Source organism: Amblyraja radiata, chromosome 5, assembly GCF_010909765.2.
Source record: "Amblyraja radiata isolate CabotCenter1 chromosome 5, sAmbRad1.1.pri, whole genome shotgun sequence".
Classification (NCBI taxonomy): Eukaryota; Metazoa; Chordata; class Chondrichthyes; order Rajiformes; family Rajidae; genus Amblyraja; species Amblyraja radiata.
The window spans coordinates 92,061,602-92,077,711 of record NC_045960.1 but is presented as its reverse complement, the minus strand read 5'-3'; the positions used below and the strand labels follow the sequence as shown (position 1 = coordinate 92,077,711).

General features: G+C 39.4%; 1 protein-coding gene across 5 annotated transcripts in view; it reads left to right on the top strand.

Annotated features, from left to right (window-relative positions):
* disc1 (DISC1 scaffold protein) overlaps window positions 1–16,110 on the top strand; it is an 87,192-nt gene that overhangs the window by 61,448 nt on the left and 9,634 nt on the right. For 3 of the 5 annotated variants that reach the window (XM_033021745.1, XM_033021744.1, XM_033021742.1), the window contains exons 10-11: window positions 941–1,001; window positions 10,847–11,102. In XM_033021745.1, the coding sequence (XP_032877636.1) occupies window positions 941–1,001; window positions 10,847–11,102 (317 nt within the window). Of the gene's footprint in view, window positions 1–940; window positions 1,002–10,846; window positions 11,103–13,219; window positions 13,291–16,110 lie in introns of all 5 variants that reach the window. The other 2 variants (XR_004412077.1, XR_004412076.1) reach the window with 1 other exon arrangement.

Below are 16,110 nucleotides of genomic sequence, written 5' to 3'. Positions count from 1 at the left end.
TTTTATAAACAGTTTCTTGATTCTAGGTTCAATGGAATGCTATCAAACACTGATTCATTTGTGATTTTTATTTGAATTAGTTTTTCAGCATCATAAAACAGTTGGACTACATATGTCTAAAAATATATGGATCAACTGTAGAAGTCAAAATTCCCTAATGGTTCAGTGCTTGGATAGAATTATCCGGGGGTGTTTCAAGAACCTGATGGTTGATAGGAGGAATTTCCTGAGAACAGTATCAACTGAGTATTTGAGAGCAGCTCGGTATCTGTGACCAGCTCTGTGAATGCAAATAGCTCTTTGGCTCTGATCTTGGCCCTGAGATGGACGTGTTTAAGTCTATCAGTCCACTTTGACTAATTTCGATCACACTTCCTCTCCCTTTAGTGGTCTTGGCCAAATAGGTAGGATGTTAAAATATGCCAATCTGTCAGTCAATTATGTCATGTCAAACTAGAATCGAGAATAATCAAAGCTAAGGTGCCAGGATTGAGGTAGTGGCATGTAACTTACTCCTTTTGCGAAGTCTTTATTAATTAAGTTATCTACGAGTCAAAACCATCAAAATTTCTGACGATTCCATGAGAGACCCAAGAAGATCATGGTGCTGCCCAGCAACAGCTGCCCAGATATATAAATGAAACAAAGGGTCAATTTCAGACTTGATTCGAAACCACTCTCTCTGATTGCAGGCTGTTTAATTCAGTGCTACTTATTGGCACCTAAACAACCTCAATAATTTCTGTCTACATATCAATATTGTGTGTATTTATAAAACATATTGAAAGCGGATTTTCCTTTCTGGCTGTGAATAAATGTTAGATTGCTTGCTTTGAACTAACAACCAACAAATACAAAAGTCTTTATTACTAGGTTTGCCAAAGATCTATTAAATGCCAATGAATATTACTGTATTTTTTTACTTTGCTTTCAATTACAGAGAATAACCAGAGAAAAAGCATTGTAAAATATATGGGAGTTCTGGAAGACAAACTTCATAGGTAATGGTATCCATCAAATATTTGAAATTTGGATTAAAGTTTAGGTTTAAGCACAATTTTATTTTTGTAATCTATATTTTGTTCACACTAACAATCTAAGTTAGACCATTTCTATAAATAAACAATTGCAATAAGTTGAATATTTATAGTTGATTGCAGAGCTGAATAGAAACTTGTCATAGTCATTCAACACAAAACAGGCCCCTTGGTTCAACTGGTCCATGCCAACCAAGATGTCTATCTGAGCTGGTTCCATTTGCCTGTGTTTGGCTCATTTTCCTTCATACCTTTCCTATCCATGTACAGGTGCACAACCTTTTATCCGAAAGCCTTGGGACCAGACACTTCTCGGATTTCGGAATTTTTCGGATTTCCGAATGGAAGATTTTTAGCGTAGATTAGCTTGAAAAGTCTGGAGCGGCTGCCTCCTCCCCGGAGACCGGGGAATCATTGTAAATCATTGCTTAAATGTTAGTCAGTTAGTTTGGAGAGATTTTATGTGGTGGGGGGTGTGAAGGTGGAAACTTTAATTCTTAGTCCCCTACCTGGTCGGAGAGGCGGGGAGCGGGTAATGCCTTACCGGGTCGCCGTGCAGTAAGCTCCGGAGCGCTGTGGTCGCCGACTCCCAACATCGCGGTGCTGGGGGCTGCGGGCGTCCGGCCGCGGGCGTCGCCGGTTGGAGCTCCGACCCCGGCAACTCTACCCCTGGCTGCGCGGCGCTCCAAATCCAGCGCCGCCCGCGGCCGGACGTCGCAGCCCCAGCTCCGCGATGTTGGGAGTCGGCGGCGTCGCAGCGCTGGGATACCAGCGGGGAGCGGGCAATGCCTTACGGGGTCGCCGTGTGGTAAGCTCCGGAGCGTTGTGGCCGCCACTACAGTAGTACAGACCTGGGTTGACCGTGGGTCGTTCCGGGTCAAGTTTGGCGCCAAACGCGAGCTTTGGTGTGCAGACGACATCTTGGAAAAAATGTCCGGTTTTCGGAGCTTTTCGGTGTCCGGAACTCCGGATAAAAGGTTGTGCACCTGTATCTGTCTAAATGTTTTTTAAACGATGTAATTTTACCCACATCTTCTGCCTCTTTGGGAAGCTTGTTCCATATACCAACCATTCATGTGTGAAAAAGGTGTCCCTCGGGTCCCTTTTAAATCTGTTCCCTCTCACCTTAAATCTATGATTCCTAGTTTTTGACTTCCCTAGCATGGGAAAAATTTGTGACTATCCACCTTATTTGAGCCCCTCATGATTTTATATACCTCCATAATGTCACTTCTCAACCTCCTATGCTTCAGGAAAAAAGCCTCAGACTATCCAGTCTCTCCTTATAAATCAAGTCCTTCAGTCTCAGTACCAATACAATACAATATACAATACAATACAATTTATTTGTCATTTGGACCCCTTGAGGTCTGCAGCCATACATTACAAAACAAAAAGACCCGAGACACAACACAATTTACACAAACATCCATCACATCGCTGTGATGGAAGGCAAAAAAAACTTATCTCTCCACTGCACTCCCTCCCCCCCCCCCGATGTCAGAGTCAAAGTCAAAGCCCCCGGCTGGCGATGGCGATTGTCCCGCGGCCATTAAAGCCACGCCGGGTGATGCAAGGTCGCACACCGGGTCTTGTTGTTAGAGCCCACGGCGTGCGCTTGCAAAGTCCCGCGGCCATTCCAAGCCGCGCGGGGCGGTGCTGTAAGGCCCCGCTCCAGGTGCTCTTCAACCCCGCAACTCGGGCGGGAGAAGTCGCCGTTGCGGAAGCCCCGAAAAGCGGTCTCCCAGCAGGGACCCGCGAGCTCCCGGTGCCGCCGTCCGCCAGACCCGCAGTTGCAGCCTTCGAAGCTCCGGGGGTCGGGTGGCAGCAGCGCTCCACCACCGCTCCACCTGCTCCGGACTCGGCCAGCTCCGCGACGGTGAGGTGAGTGGTCGGCAGCTCCACAACTGGAGCCCCAGGTCATTCCTGTTGGAGGCCGCTCCACGTTGCAGCCCCAACGACAACGGAGACCCGACAAAGAAAAGGTCGGGTCTCCCGTGCAGGGAAAGATTTTAAAGTTACCCCCTCCCCCCCCCCACATACCCCCAAAAAAAAAATAACAAAAACTACATAAAAACGAGACAAAAAATAAAAAAACACAGACGGACTGTAGAGGCCGCTGCTGACAAGAGTCGCGCCGCCCACCATCCGCCTGAACAAGGAAACAACCTCCAATCGTTACCCCATTCCCCACATACAGGATTTCTCAGCCCATCTGGCCGGGGCTATGCTATTTTCTAAAAATTGACTTAGTCCGGGGATATAACCAGATCCCCGTGCGATCGGAGGATGTCCCGAAGACGGCTGTTATCACCCCGTTCGGCCTCTTCGAGTTCCTGCGGATGCCCTTTGGCCTCAAGAATGCCGCACAGGCTTTCCAGCGCCTGATGTACACCGTGGGGCATGGGCTCGATTTCCTGTTCATTTATTTAGATGACATCCTCGTGGCATGTTGCGCTTGGCAGGAACACTGTGCCCACTTATGTTTATTGTGCCAGCGCCTTAGTGAACACGGCCTGGTGATTAACCCTGGCAATTGCCAGTTCGTCCTTCGGGCCATCGACTTTATGGGCCACCGGGTGACGCAGCACAGAGCAGTGCCTCTACTGCACAGGGTTGAGGCAATCCGCCAGTTTCCGCGGCTTTCCACAGTGCGGGGCCTCCAGGAGTTTGTGGGCATGGTAACGTTCTACCATCGGTTCGTGCCGGCGGTGGCTAAAATTATGCAGCCACTCTTTCAGTTGTTGACTGGCAAGAGGCGGGAGATGCAATTCTTCGCTGTGGCAGCGTTTGAATGGGCAAAGGAGGCCTTGGCTCGGGCGACAATGCTCGTACATCCGCGGGCCAACGCCCCTACAGCCCTTACCGTAGATGCCTCGGGCTCTGGTCGGCGGCGTTCTAGAGCAGTCAGTCAACGGCCATTGGCAGCCTCTCGCCTTTTTCAGGCTCTCAGCCTCTCGCCTTCTCCTCGCCAGCGCCTCCCCTCCGCCAACCAACAGGTAGGTGCGGGGCCGAGCTGTGTAGATGCTTTAGACGGCGGAAGGAGGCCTCCCCATTCCTCCCTGCCTCCTCCCGGCCGCGGCGTGCGAGAGGGTTTGTTTCAAATGCGCCGTTGGCGGAGTGGCAAGCAGCGGCCGCTATCAGGGCGGGCGGGAGGAGGAGGAGGAGATGGAGCCACCATCATTCGCTCCGAACCTCCGTTACATGGGAAAGATGCCACAGTTAGCATCTTTCCCATGCATTACAGCCGTCGCCGACACAGAATGTCAGGTTCCTTTTCTCCAGAGATGCTGCCTGACCGCTGAGTTACTCCAGTTTTTTGTGTCTATCTTTGGTATAAACGAGTATCTGCAGTGCCAAGCCGGGCAAAATGATTAGGTTGCCCGACAGCACTTTGGGTGGTCAGTGGCACCCGGGCAACCTCTATTTTCGAGCCCTGTAGATTAAATCCCATAAAGATGATCTTCCTTCCGCAACTCCTATATTTATTTCAATCAATACCGATATATCTCCCTAAAAGTTTTTAAAAAAAATGGATTCTATTATCACTAACTTTATTTGGGACTACAAAACCCATAGAATATACAAAAGACTAATTTTCTTTTTTACTACTGGGCAACTAACATTAAAAATATAATCATCTGGTTGGATGATGTAAATTGGTTAAAAATGGAGAGGGAAGATTGTTTGCCTTTTAGTATAGGCTCGATCCTCCTATCTCCAACACATTTGAATAAGTCAACGTATGAGCTAAATCCGATAATACATAGTACTATCCGTATCTGGAAACAGTTGAAATTCAGTCTTAAATTGAGAAACATGTCTCTCCTTCCTATTGCAAACAATCCCTCGTGTAAACCGTCTACTTTAGATATGGTGTTTGTTCAATGGAAAAACCTGGGAATTAATACTGTGGGAGACCTCTACAAGAAGGGGACTCTCTTTTCTTTTCAAGAACTACAGGAGAAATACCACTTGAACGCAAACAATTTTTTTAGATACCTTCAAATCCGAGATTATGTGAAAATATATACACAAGACTGTCCTCTTATGGGTCCAGATATATTAGACGATTGTTTGAATAGACATGCTGATACAAGTAAGTTGATATCCTACATTTATAACACTCTCTTAAATATTGATACCCCACCTTCTGAGGTTTATAGGCGAGCATAGGAGGACGAGCTGGGTTTACCCATTTCAATAGATATATGGGAGGAAAGCCTACTATACATACATTACAGTTATTTAAATGTCAGGCATTGTCTGATACAATTCAAAGTATTGCATAGGTTATACTACTCAAAGACCAAATTGAATAAGATTTTCCCAACTGTCTCCCCTCTCTGTGATAAATGTTACCTCCGAGAAGCTGCCCTAACCCATTCTTTTGTATCCTGTGTAAAATACAAAATTTCTGAATATTCAATACCATTTCTAAACCACTCAAAATTCAATTCGAGTCAGATTCAAAATTAATAATATTAGGAATGTCAGAGGGCTGCTCTAAGTTAACGATATTTCAAAGATGTTTCCTTGACTATGGTTTAATAACTGCAAAAAAACATACTTAAATTCTGGAAAAAGATAGCAGTTCCCACAGTGAAGATGTGGATCACAGAAATGACCGAGACACTACATTTAGAAAAAATGAGGCTTGTTTTGTCTGACAAATCAGATCAATTTTCCAAAATATGGTCTCCTTTCATTGAATTTCTTCAACAACAGAATGGTTGAACACAAATTCAAAACCGACACTAGAGTCGGATGAGCGGGTGTAGGGAAGGGTAGTGGGATATATCTCCGCTTTATCTTTTATTTCACTTCTTTGTTAGTTTAGGGGTTTTTTCTTCTTTCTTTTTCGTATCTTCTTCCTTTTCATTCTTTCCTTTTTATTTTTTTCCGATTCACTTATCAGTTTATAAAATGTTAAAACTGAAGCTGTACGAAAATTGTATAATTGTTATGTCGATTACTTTCTCCTTGTATATTTGCTTCTAATAAAATTAATATTAGAAGAAATAAAAAAAACTTATATCAGTTTCATTTAAGTACATTTCCTGGTGTTATAAAGCTATAAGGGATAACTAAGAAAACTAATTAAGTAACAGCATGTCTATGAAAATATTTAAAATGCAGTCAAATGTTTAGCTACAATATGGATAAAAAACAGTCCTATATAACCATATAACAATTACAGCACGGAAACAGGCCATCTCGGCCCTACAAGTCCGTGCCGAACAACTTTTTTCCCTTAGTCCCACCTGCCTGCACTCATACCATAACCCTCCATATGTTTTCTGCTTTAAAATTACTTTTACACCAGTATCAATTATTGATTAATTTTATCGTGGATAACACAGTTTTGCTATGGAATGAAATAAAATTCCTAAATGATTTAATTAGGCATTTCATAAAACAGTGTTTGTATGGTTGTTATAATCTTCTGCCAGAGTATAATCTTATTTTTGATTACTTAAGCTACTTCATTGTTTAAAATTGATTTCTTTTTTTTCTTCTTTTTTTGTTGTTGTTTGTTTTATTAGAAGTTAGTACAATACAAAACAGTGGGACCTAATTTTAGGTGCCAACTATGTCATAACGTAATTATACATTCTATGTACAACCTCTAGTTTTATGTTTTTGAAAAGGAAATAAGAAAGACAAGAAGGAAAAAAAAAAAAGAAAAAAAAATTGAAGAGAAAAAGAGGAAAAATAGATAGTAGAAAATAGAAAAACGTGGAGTGTGTGTATAAGAAAAGAAAAAGTGGAAAGTAGAAATAGGAAAAAAAGACCCTTAAAAGAGAAATTTTCAAATCTTTATTCGGAGATGTAAATCTATCCACGACCTGACCTGAAATCAGTAATCTTTACGGTACCGCTGCATCACATGATTCCAAAAAGTCGATAAAAGGGGACCAACTCCTTAAGAATTGGTCATATTTATCTATTAGTCGGAGTCTCATTTCTTCAAGGCATGCTATGTCTATCATATTCCTAATCCACATTTTAACAGTTGGAATAGCTGTATTTTTCCAAAATTTAAGTATCAATTTCTTTCCAATTATTAACCCATAATTTAAAAAAACCTTTTGGTCCTTATTTAAATTGATATCTTGTACTATTATTCCAAATATAATCCATTCCGTATTAGGTTCTATTCTTGACTTGAAAAGCTTTGTAAATATATCAAATATATCGCTCCAAAATTCATTCAACTTTGTACATCCTACAAATGAATGTGTTATATTAGCATTTTGAAACAAACATTTATCGCATCTGGGAGAGACGTTTGGGTAAAATTTATTCAACCTTCTTTTTGAATAATATAGTCTATGTAATAATTTAAATTGAATTAAATTATGTCTTTCATTAATGGAACAATTATGTGTGTTCATCAGATACTTTTCCCATCTATCCTTTGGGATCTTATTAGTTCATGTTCCCAATCTTCTCTTAGTGCCTCTGTTGAGGGTAATTCTCTATTTAATATATTATTATAAAAGTATGATATTAGTTTTTGTGAATCAGCCTTAATATTCATTGCTTCTTCTAAAGGGTCTAAAAATATAGTTTGAAATCTGTGTATATTTCTTCATAGTCACATATCTGTATATATTTGAAATATTGATTATCCTTCAGTTTAAATTTTAATTTTAATTATTGAAATGATAACAATTTGCCCAATTCATACATATCTCCTACTTTCCTAATCCCCAGTCTATCCCATTGTTTATATGTTTTGTCGATAAGAGATGGTTTGAATGCAGGGTTGTTCAATAGTGAGGTTAGTACTGATAGATTATTTAATTTCAACGATAATTTTATTTGTTTCCAAATTCTTATTGTATTGTGAATAATTGGGTTCTTATATATTATACTATTTAATTTTATCGGTGAGAACAAGATCGTTCCTATATCATACGGGAAACACTCCTCTTTCTCCATTCTTATCCACTCCGACCGGTGAGTGGAACTATCCAACCAGTACATTATGTTCTTAATATGCACTGCCCAGTAGTAATACGTAAAGTTAGGTAATGATAAGCCCCCAACTTCTTTAGGTTTACACAAATGCTTTCGTTGAATTCTGTGTGCTCTGTAATCCCATATAAAATTAGTGATAGTAGAATCTAGTTTTTAAAAAAAATATTTTGGAATATATATTGGGATCGCTTGAAACAAATATATTAATTGTGGTAAGAAAGTCATTTTTATAGCGTTAATTCTACCTATCAATGAGAGCGGGAGCGTTTTCCAAAATTTAATCATATCATTCAGTTTATTTAATAGTGGCATAAAATTGGCGCTAAATAATTATTTGTGTCTTCTCGTAATTTGAATACCCAGATACTTGAATTTTTCTGTTGCAATTTTGAAAGGGAATTTTAGTAAGTGTCTCGCATCCTGTGGACTTAGAGACATAATTTCGCTTTTATTCCAATTTATTCTATATCCTGAAAAAGAGCCGAATTCCTCAATTAGTGTTAATAAGGTGGGTATACTCGTTTGTGTATTAGTAATATATAAAAGAATATCATCAGCATATAATGAAATTTTATTCTTTGAGTCCTTAGTGTTATATCCGTGAATATTCGGATGATTTTTAATCCTTTCAGCCAGCGGTTCTATCATAAGGGCAAATAGCAATGGTGATAAGGCACAACCCTGCCTATTACCCCTTGATAAATACAATTTTGGAGATAACATATTATTAGTTAATATTCTTGCCGTAGGTTTATCGTAAAGTAGTTTAACCCATCTAATAAAATTCTCTCCCGTGTTAAATTTTTGGAGTACCTTATATAAATACTGCCATTCTACCTGATCAAATGCCTTCTCTGCATCCAGCGTAACAACTGAAATATCTTCAATGTCCACATTTTGAGAGTACATTATATTGAAAAACCTTCTCAAATTATTAAATGATTGTCTTTTGGGTATAAATCCCGTTTGATCCGTGTTTACCAATTTGTTAATATAATTATTCAGTCTTCTAGCTAGAATCTTTGCTAATATTTTCTGATCCGTATTTAGAGGTGATATAGCTCTGTAAGAACCCGGTTCATCTAAATCTTTATCTTTTTTTAGTATAAGCGTTATTGTTGATTCTGCTAAAGTTTCTGGTAGTTTATTTTCGGTATAAGCCTGCGTGTATAAATTGAGTAATCTTAGTACAATTGAGTCCTGAAATCGTTTATAAAATTCATTACTAAAACCATCTGGTCCTGGGGTCTTCCCATTTTTCAGTGAGTTTATTATTTGTTTTATTTCTTCACTAGTAATCCGTGCTCCTAATTCCTCTTGTTCTAAACTATCCAATTTAGGGAGATTGCAATTATCTAAAAAATTTGTAATTTTACTAACATCTGTATTTATTTTAGTTGTATATAAATTATGATAAAATTGGGCAAACCTCTTATTAATATTCTTTGGTAGTGTTAGAAGCTCACCCTTATCCGATTTAATTTTAGTGATAGTATTTTCCTTTTCTTGTTGCTTCAGTTGCCTCGCAAGTAATTTATGTGGCTTATCACCAAATTCGAAGTGTGCCTGTTTTGTAATTTGGAATAGTCTTATTACTCTTGCCAATAATATTCTATTGAGTTTATATTTCAATAAGGTTATCATATTATGTTTATCTATGGTTGGGTCAGTTGCATTGTTCAATTCTAGTAATTTTATTTCCTGTTCTATCCGCTGAAGTTCTCTTTTATTTTCTTTATTTTGAAAACTTTGATAAGAGATTATAGCGCTGCGAATGTATGCCTTAAAGGTTTCCCATAATAGCGATACAGAAATACCCGGCGTCTCATTTATTTCGAAAAAAAATTTTGTTTGTTCTTTTATATACTCATAACCCTGCGGGTTATTTAATATTTGTGCGTTGAATCTCCAAAAAGGTTTTATACCCGGCATTCCCTCAATTTTAAGTATAAAAGTCAATGGTGAATGATCGTAAATAATACTATTATGGTATGATGGTTTATTTGTATACGGGATTTATGAACCGATGAGTAAAATGAATATTCCCCTTCCACTTGGGTTTGCTATTCTCCAAACATCAGTTATGTTATTATTTTTTATATAAGTATTTAAAAATTCACAGGTCTTAGTTTTAACAAGACGCTTCCCTACCTTTATTGATTTATCTAAATATGGGTCTATAACACAATTAAAATCTCCCCCCATTATTATATTTTGATAATCATGCTCTGCAATTATATCTACTATTTTCTTTAAAAATTGTGGGTTATCAAAATTAGGCGCATAGATATTTATCATAGTTAATGGTGTACCTGTATTATAAATTTCTCCCGTGACTATAACGTATCTTCCCTCTTTATCAGATATGGATTTCTTTAATTTAAAAGGTATACCTTTCCGAATTATAATGGCCGTGCCTCTTGCTTTAGAGGTGAATGCGGAGTAGTAGGTTTGACCTATCCAGTTTGCCCTTAATCTGATCTGATTTTGTTGTTTCAAATGCGTTTCTTGTAGGAAAGCAATATCCATATTTAATGATTTTAATTGTGCCAGAATTTTACCCCTCTTAATTGGCTCATTCGCACCTCTAATGTTCCAGCTACAGAAAGTGAGACCTCCGGTGTTTATTCGACTATTATCTTGCATTGGCTATTATTAAAATTGATTTCTGATAGTTTTTAATTTGTGCCTGCATGAATGCTTAATGCCACTGATTAAAGAAACAGAAATACGTTTCAAGTAATTTAACCAAGTTTATTTTGAACAATAAATAGATCACTTGCAGTTTTAACTGAATATTACTAGCTTGGTTTTTGTTTCAGTTGTGGAACCCATTTATTTGAGAAAGTGTGGGAAGCAGACTTGGAGACCTGTCAACTTTTTATCAGAGGTTTGCACCTGAAAGAGTCCAGTTACCATGCCTGTGAGGAGGAAGAGTCCCGAACAGGTGAAGAAGATGAAGCCATTGAAGTTGCATGCTCAGATATTAAGGATACAGGAGATGTATTTTCAAGTGAACAAGATGGACATAATATACAGTGCTTTGTTCCAGATCAAAAAGAGATTGATTCAAGTGAGGTAACTACTGATTTATGTATTCCATTTGTATTTTCTTGATGGTTGACAATGCAATGCCTCAGTTAGATTCAATAACAGCTGATTAGTTCTAGTATAGAAAACTTAGCAGATTTCTTGGGGAATCTGGTCCTTGCGTTTCCGTGTACTTGTGAATATGATAACTTAAAGTAGTTCTCTTAACTGACGTGTGATTATTATAAGCAATTATTGACAGTGTCCCCAAAATAAAACATTTTTATTTCAAATTCCCAGTTCATTGCACACTTGGCAAAACAAAATCCCATTTGTGGAATAACATTGTAATAATTTGTGTACACACATCTTCTTTAATGCTTACAGGGTGTTTGTCACTTCTGCATCAAATTACTTAACTGCAGCAGTGTCGCACCAGTTTAAAAAAAATCCATGGCCAAAAATATTTAAACGTTTAACATGTGTTTGTTAGTTAATCATATGCTCAGTATAAATAAAATCATATTTGAGAATAATATTTTTTCCTGGATAGAAGCATGGGTCTGAATGACTTTTAAAGCAATGAAACCAACTCAGTTTAAATAACTATTTTGAGTTGAAATTTACAGTTATTCTCAGTTACTTTAAATTAAATTGCTTTATATAGGAATAGCCTATGTATGCAAGATTTGACCACTAGCACCAATCGCAACTTTTCAAAGAGCAGTCTGATTGGAATGTATCAAATTATTTTAACTTTAATTAAAAGCATCTATATTAGAAGCACATGATGAAAAGCAAAGGAAATTGGAAAGACCATTGAATATTTTGTATAAAAATCGGCCAGTGATTGAATACTTGAAAGATGCAATGCTACCTATTCCACCACCAAATATAGAATAGAAAATAGAGGCAGGAGGAGGTCATTTGGCCCTTCGAGCCAGCACCGCCATTCATTGTGATCATGGCTGATCGCAATATCTGAAAATAAAACCTCTGCTCAAACAATAAAACAGAAAATGTGGAATTGCTGGTTGGTTGGTTAATTGACTGCTTATAAATTATCGCTTAATGCAGTTGTGGCAAAAAGATATGGCCAGGTGATGGATGTGTGAGAGAAAATATGTTGCAAGAGAAAATAAGAAGGGGTATGGAATAAGATTGTTTAACTGGACCTGATAACCTTCTGCTGTGCTGCATGTGTTAAAATGCAAGGCAATGCAGCCTTCAATACATGTTCGGCAATTATGTCATGAATATATAAGATTCAGTGATTGAAAATACACAAATTGATGAAACGATAATATGTTCAAATGTATTAAATTCATGTTATGAATTTTGGAAAACAAATTCAGGAAAATATCACAACTATTCAAATTGGGAGAACTAAAAATGTAGTAATATAGGACATTTTATACAAAGCCTGCTCCTACTCTGCAACTCATTACTATGGCTGCAGGCTATTTCCTTAGCATTTTTTTTGTAACGGAGCTATGTAGTTTTATAAATTAAATAACATCAACTAATTTGGTGACCTAAAATCATGTTTTAAACTATCTCTCGCCAAATAATATTTTCCATATATTATGGCCTTATAACTTTTTGATTTATAAAGGGCCATTGCACATGATTATGGTACATTTAGAAGAAGAAAATTGAATTATAATTCTAGGGAAGAGAGAATCCTGTTGTCACTTGAAACCAATTTAATATAGTGGTACTTTCAAATTTTCAGTTTAGCCACAATACGTTAACATATATTTACAGTAAAATAATCTGATAAAGTGCTCTCCGAATAATATATAATAGTCCAGAAAATTTGCCAACACTGCCAAAGTTAGAAGCATGCCACATTAACAGACTTTTACTGTATGTATGTTTTTGAAAAGCAAAACTTTGACATTGCTCCTTATCCAAACATCATTTAATCTGTGTTTGACAACAGTCCTTTCTCTTCTTTCTACTGACTTAATTAATTAACAGCCTGCCTTATTCTTGCACTACTGCATGCCAATTCTCAGCTTAGATTCTACATGACGATTAGCAATTTTATAATTGAACCTAATTTTGATTCTTCTCCTGGACTTATTTAGCAGTATATGTTAAACACCTGAAATTTGCTTTTTAATTCCCTGACCTCTTTCTATGCCCTGCATGCCATGCAGCGTACCCTTTCTGTCCCTTTGAAGGAGAAGCTGACCTTCCCAGTAACCTACTAGATTCCAAATCAGTGAAGGTGAGAAACAGTCAAAGGTAATACTAATACTATCCAGTATTTTTGTAGTTGTTATCTTTAAACTTGACTTTGAATATAGTATTGCTCATAAGCATTTTTATTATTTTATGCATTTAGAGGATATCTGTGATCCTGCTCTTCCAGTGGAGAAATTGCCTGAACTGGAAATCAATGTAGGATAATTTAACCAAAGATTTTAACATGAGTCTCCCCCCCCCCCCCCTAATTGTCTACATAGAATTACATAATTTGGAAATAATTTGGAATGAACAATTAGAATGATGCCATGTAGTTGCTGCATATATTCAGAAAAAAAATTGAATTTCAAAATTAATATTTGAACTGACAATCTAAAATAATTTAACTATAATTTGCAGGTATATTTGATTTTGTTGTCCATTTTTATTATAGGTTATCATATTGTTAAAAAGCTAACTAGTCTTGATATTTGTTAATTGATAAATTGTCTGAAATAGTACCGAATAATCTAGCTATATAGTGAAGGATTAACTGTCTAATAATTGCAATAGAATTAGGAAGTATTAAGCCAGAAATACGGAGGTTTGTAAATTGTAAAGCAGGCGTAGTTTAGTTTATGGAGACACAAAAGACTCAGATACTGGAAACTGGAGCAAAAAGCAAGTGCTGGAAGAACTCTGTGCGTCAGACTGCATTTGTGGAAGGAAAGGGACACTTGACGTTCTGGATCATGACCCTCTGAACTGAAAGAGTGGAGGGAAGCTATTTGTTATTGGATGGATTAAGTATATGTAAAATTGAAAGCCGCATTCTTTGCTCAACCCAGATATGAAATTAGCTTCTGATGAATTGTTGCCCAATTTGTACTTCCACACAAACAAGTTTGATCTTGAGGGAACATTTTTTTGCCAACAAGTTATAGTTACAGAACTTACATAATTTATGAAGCAAAATACAAACTACAAACCACTGGAGGAACTCATCAGGTCAGGTTGTGTCTGTGGAGAGAAATGGGCAAATGGTATTTCGGGTCAGGACCCTTCTTCAGACTGATGAAGTAGATGAAATAAAGCTGGTAGAAAGAACTGGCAAATGATAGGTGGATCCAGGTACAGATCCCTTCTCGCCTCTTTCTATCATCTTTCTCCCCTCTCGAGTCTGAAGAAGGATACCAATCCAAAACATCGGTGGGGGGGGGGGGGGGAGTGTGTGACGGGGGTGTAGGGGAGAGTGTATGACGGGGAGAGGAGTCAAGTCTATTAATTGACTCAAAGATTGATTGGCGTTTTACAAAATAATATTCCACAACTTTCCACCGACGCTGCCTGCAACCCCCCCACCACACGTCGAGTCCACACTGCCCACCACCCGTTTGTTTGTACCTCTATTAGCGCAAAAATGGTACATGATAGTGCTACGATTATTGCCCCACCTTACTCACCATTGTCCTGTGCTGTAAATGAAGCACGTTTTGTTCAGATCGATGGTATATTTTAAAAGTTATTAACGTTTAAATAAAATTAACTTAAAACAGTGCTCCCACCCGCACATGCGCAGTTGGGGGAGAGTTCCCATGTATGTCTATACTGGCGTCGCAAAGGTCACCCAACGTGCCTGCGCAGTTGGGACCTTTCCAGAATTTTTATCGTCATCTTTTTTTCACAACGGCGAAACAGGTAAAATTTTAAAAACAGCATTTTATTGCTACTCCGGCCCCGTGGGGATCCACCTCCTTGGCACTGAGGCTGGGGTTGCGGCGGTGGCCGCTGCCGGCTCCGGAGATGGGGAAAGGCCGGGCGGGGAGAGGCCACACCGATCCAAGGCCTGGATGCTGAGCCTGGCTCTGAGGCTGACGGCGCTGCTGGCTCTGGTCACGCAAGGAGGGAAAGGAGCGGCAGCCTGGAGATCCTGGGGAGGTGAGGTGGGAGAGTGGGGGGATTGAGGGAGAGGAGGGGGTTGGGAGGGAGAGGGGGGAAAGTGGGGAGTGTAGGAGGTGTGTGGGGAGGGGAATAGAGGGAGAGGTGTGGGTAGTTGGAATTGCGGGGAGGAGGCAGTTGGTTGGGAGTTAGGTGATTTGGGTGAATCTTGTGTGATGTTGTCGGATCGGCTTGGTTGTCTGGGGGAGAGGCATGAGAGGGAGTGACTGAGGGTAGGGGAAAGGTGAGGGATTGGGGAGGGGAGCAGGAGAGGGGAAAGAAGAGGGTGGGGAGAGTGCTGGGGATGAGGGGAAATGAGCTGCACCTGCGCATTTGGTGGCTGTGAGTATCTCCTCGAAAACCAGACGCAAAAACACAGAGATTTTTACTATTTCGGTCGGGATTTGAGTTCAGAAATCCACTCCTTGGTCAATTATTTCCCCAGATTTCGAATAAAATTGATCACAAAACTAAATTTAAAAATATACACGCCGCTCACCAGCTGCTGACCTCACAATGCTCACATGCCGACCAATCCAGGCCCACCAGACTCCAGGCCCCGCACCCCAGCCGCTGTGGATTAAAGACGTAGAAAGATTGAGAAAGTTCTGCAGAACAAACATTCTACAGCTCGGTTCCGCTATAGCTTCTTTGTTCTACAGATCTCGGGGCAGCGACTCCTCACGCGCTGAATCTACTCCTCATAAGTTCTCCTCATACAGCTCCGTTCCGCTATAGGATCATGTGCTGAATTTTCTCATCACTGTCGGCGCAGCTCGTGAAGTCCCGCACGGTCATTCCAGTTGTGGGTTTCCAGTCAGAAGCCGCTTCTCTCTCTCTTCATTTGGCAAACAGGCTCCCCTCCACCTCCCCCCCCCCCCCCCCCTCCCCATTCCTCTTCTCACCTCCTCCCCTCTCCTTCCTC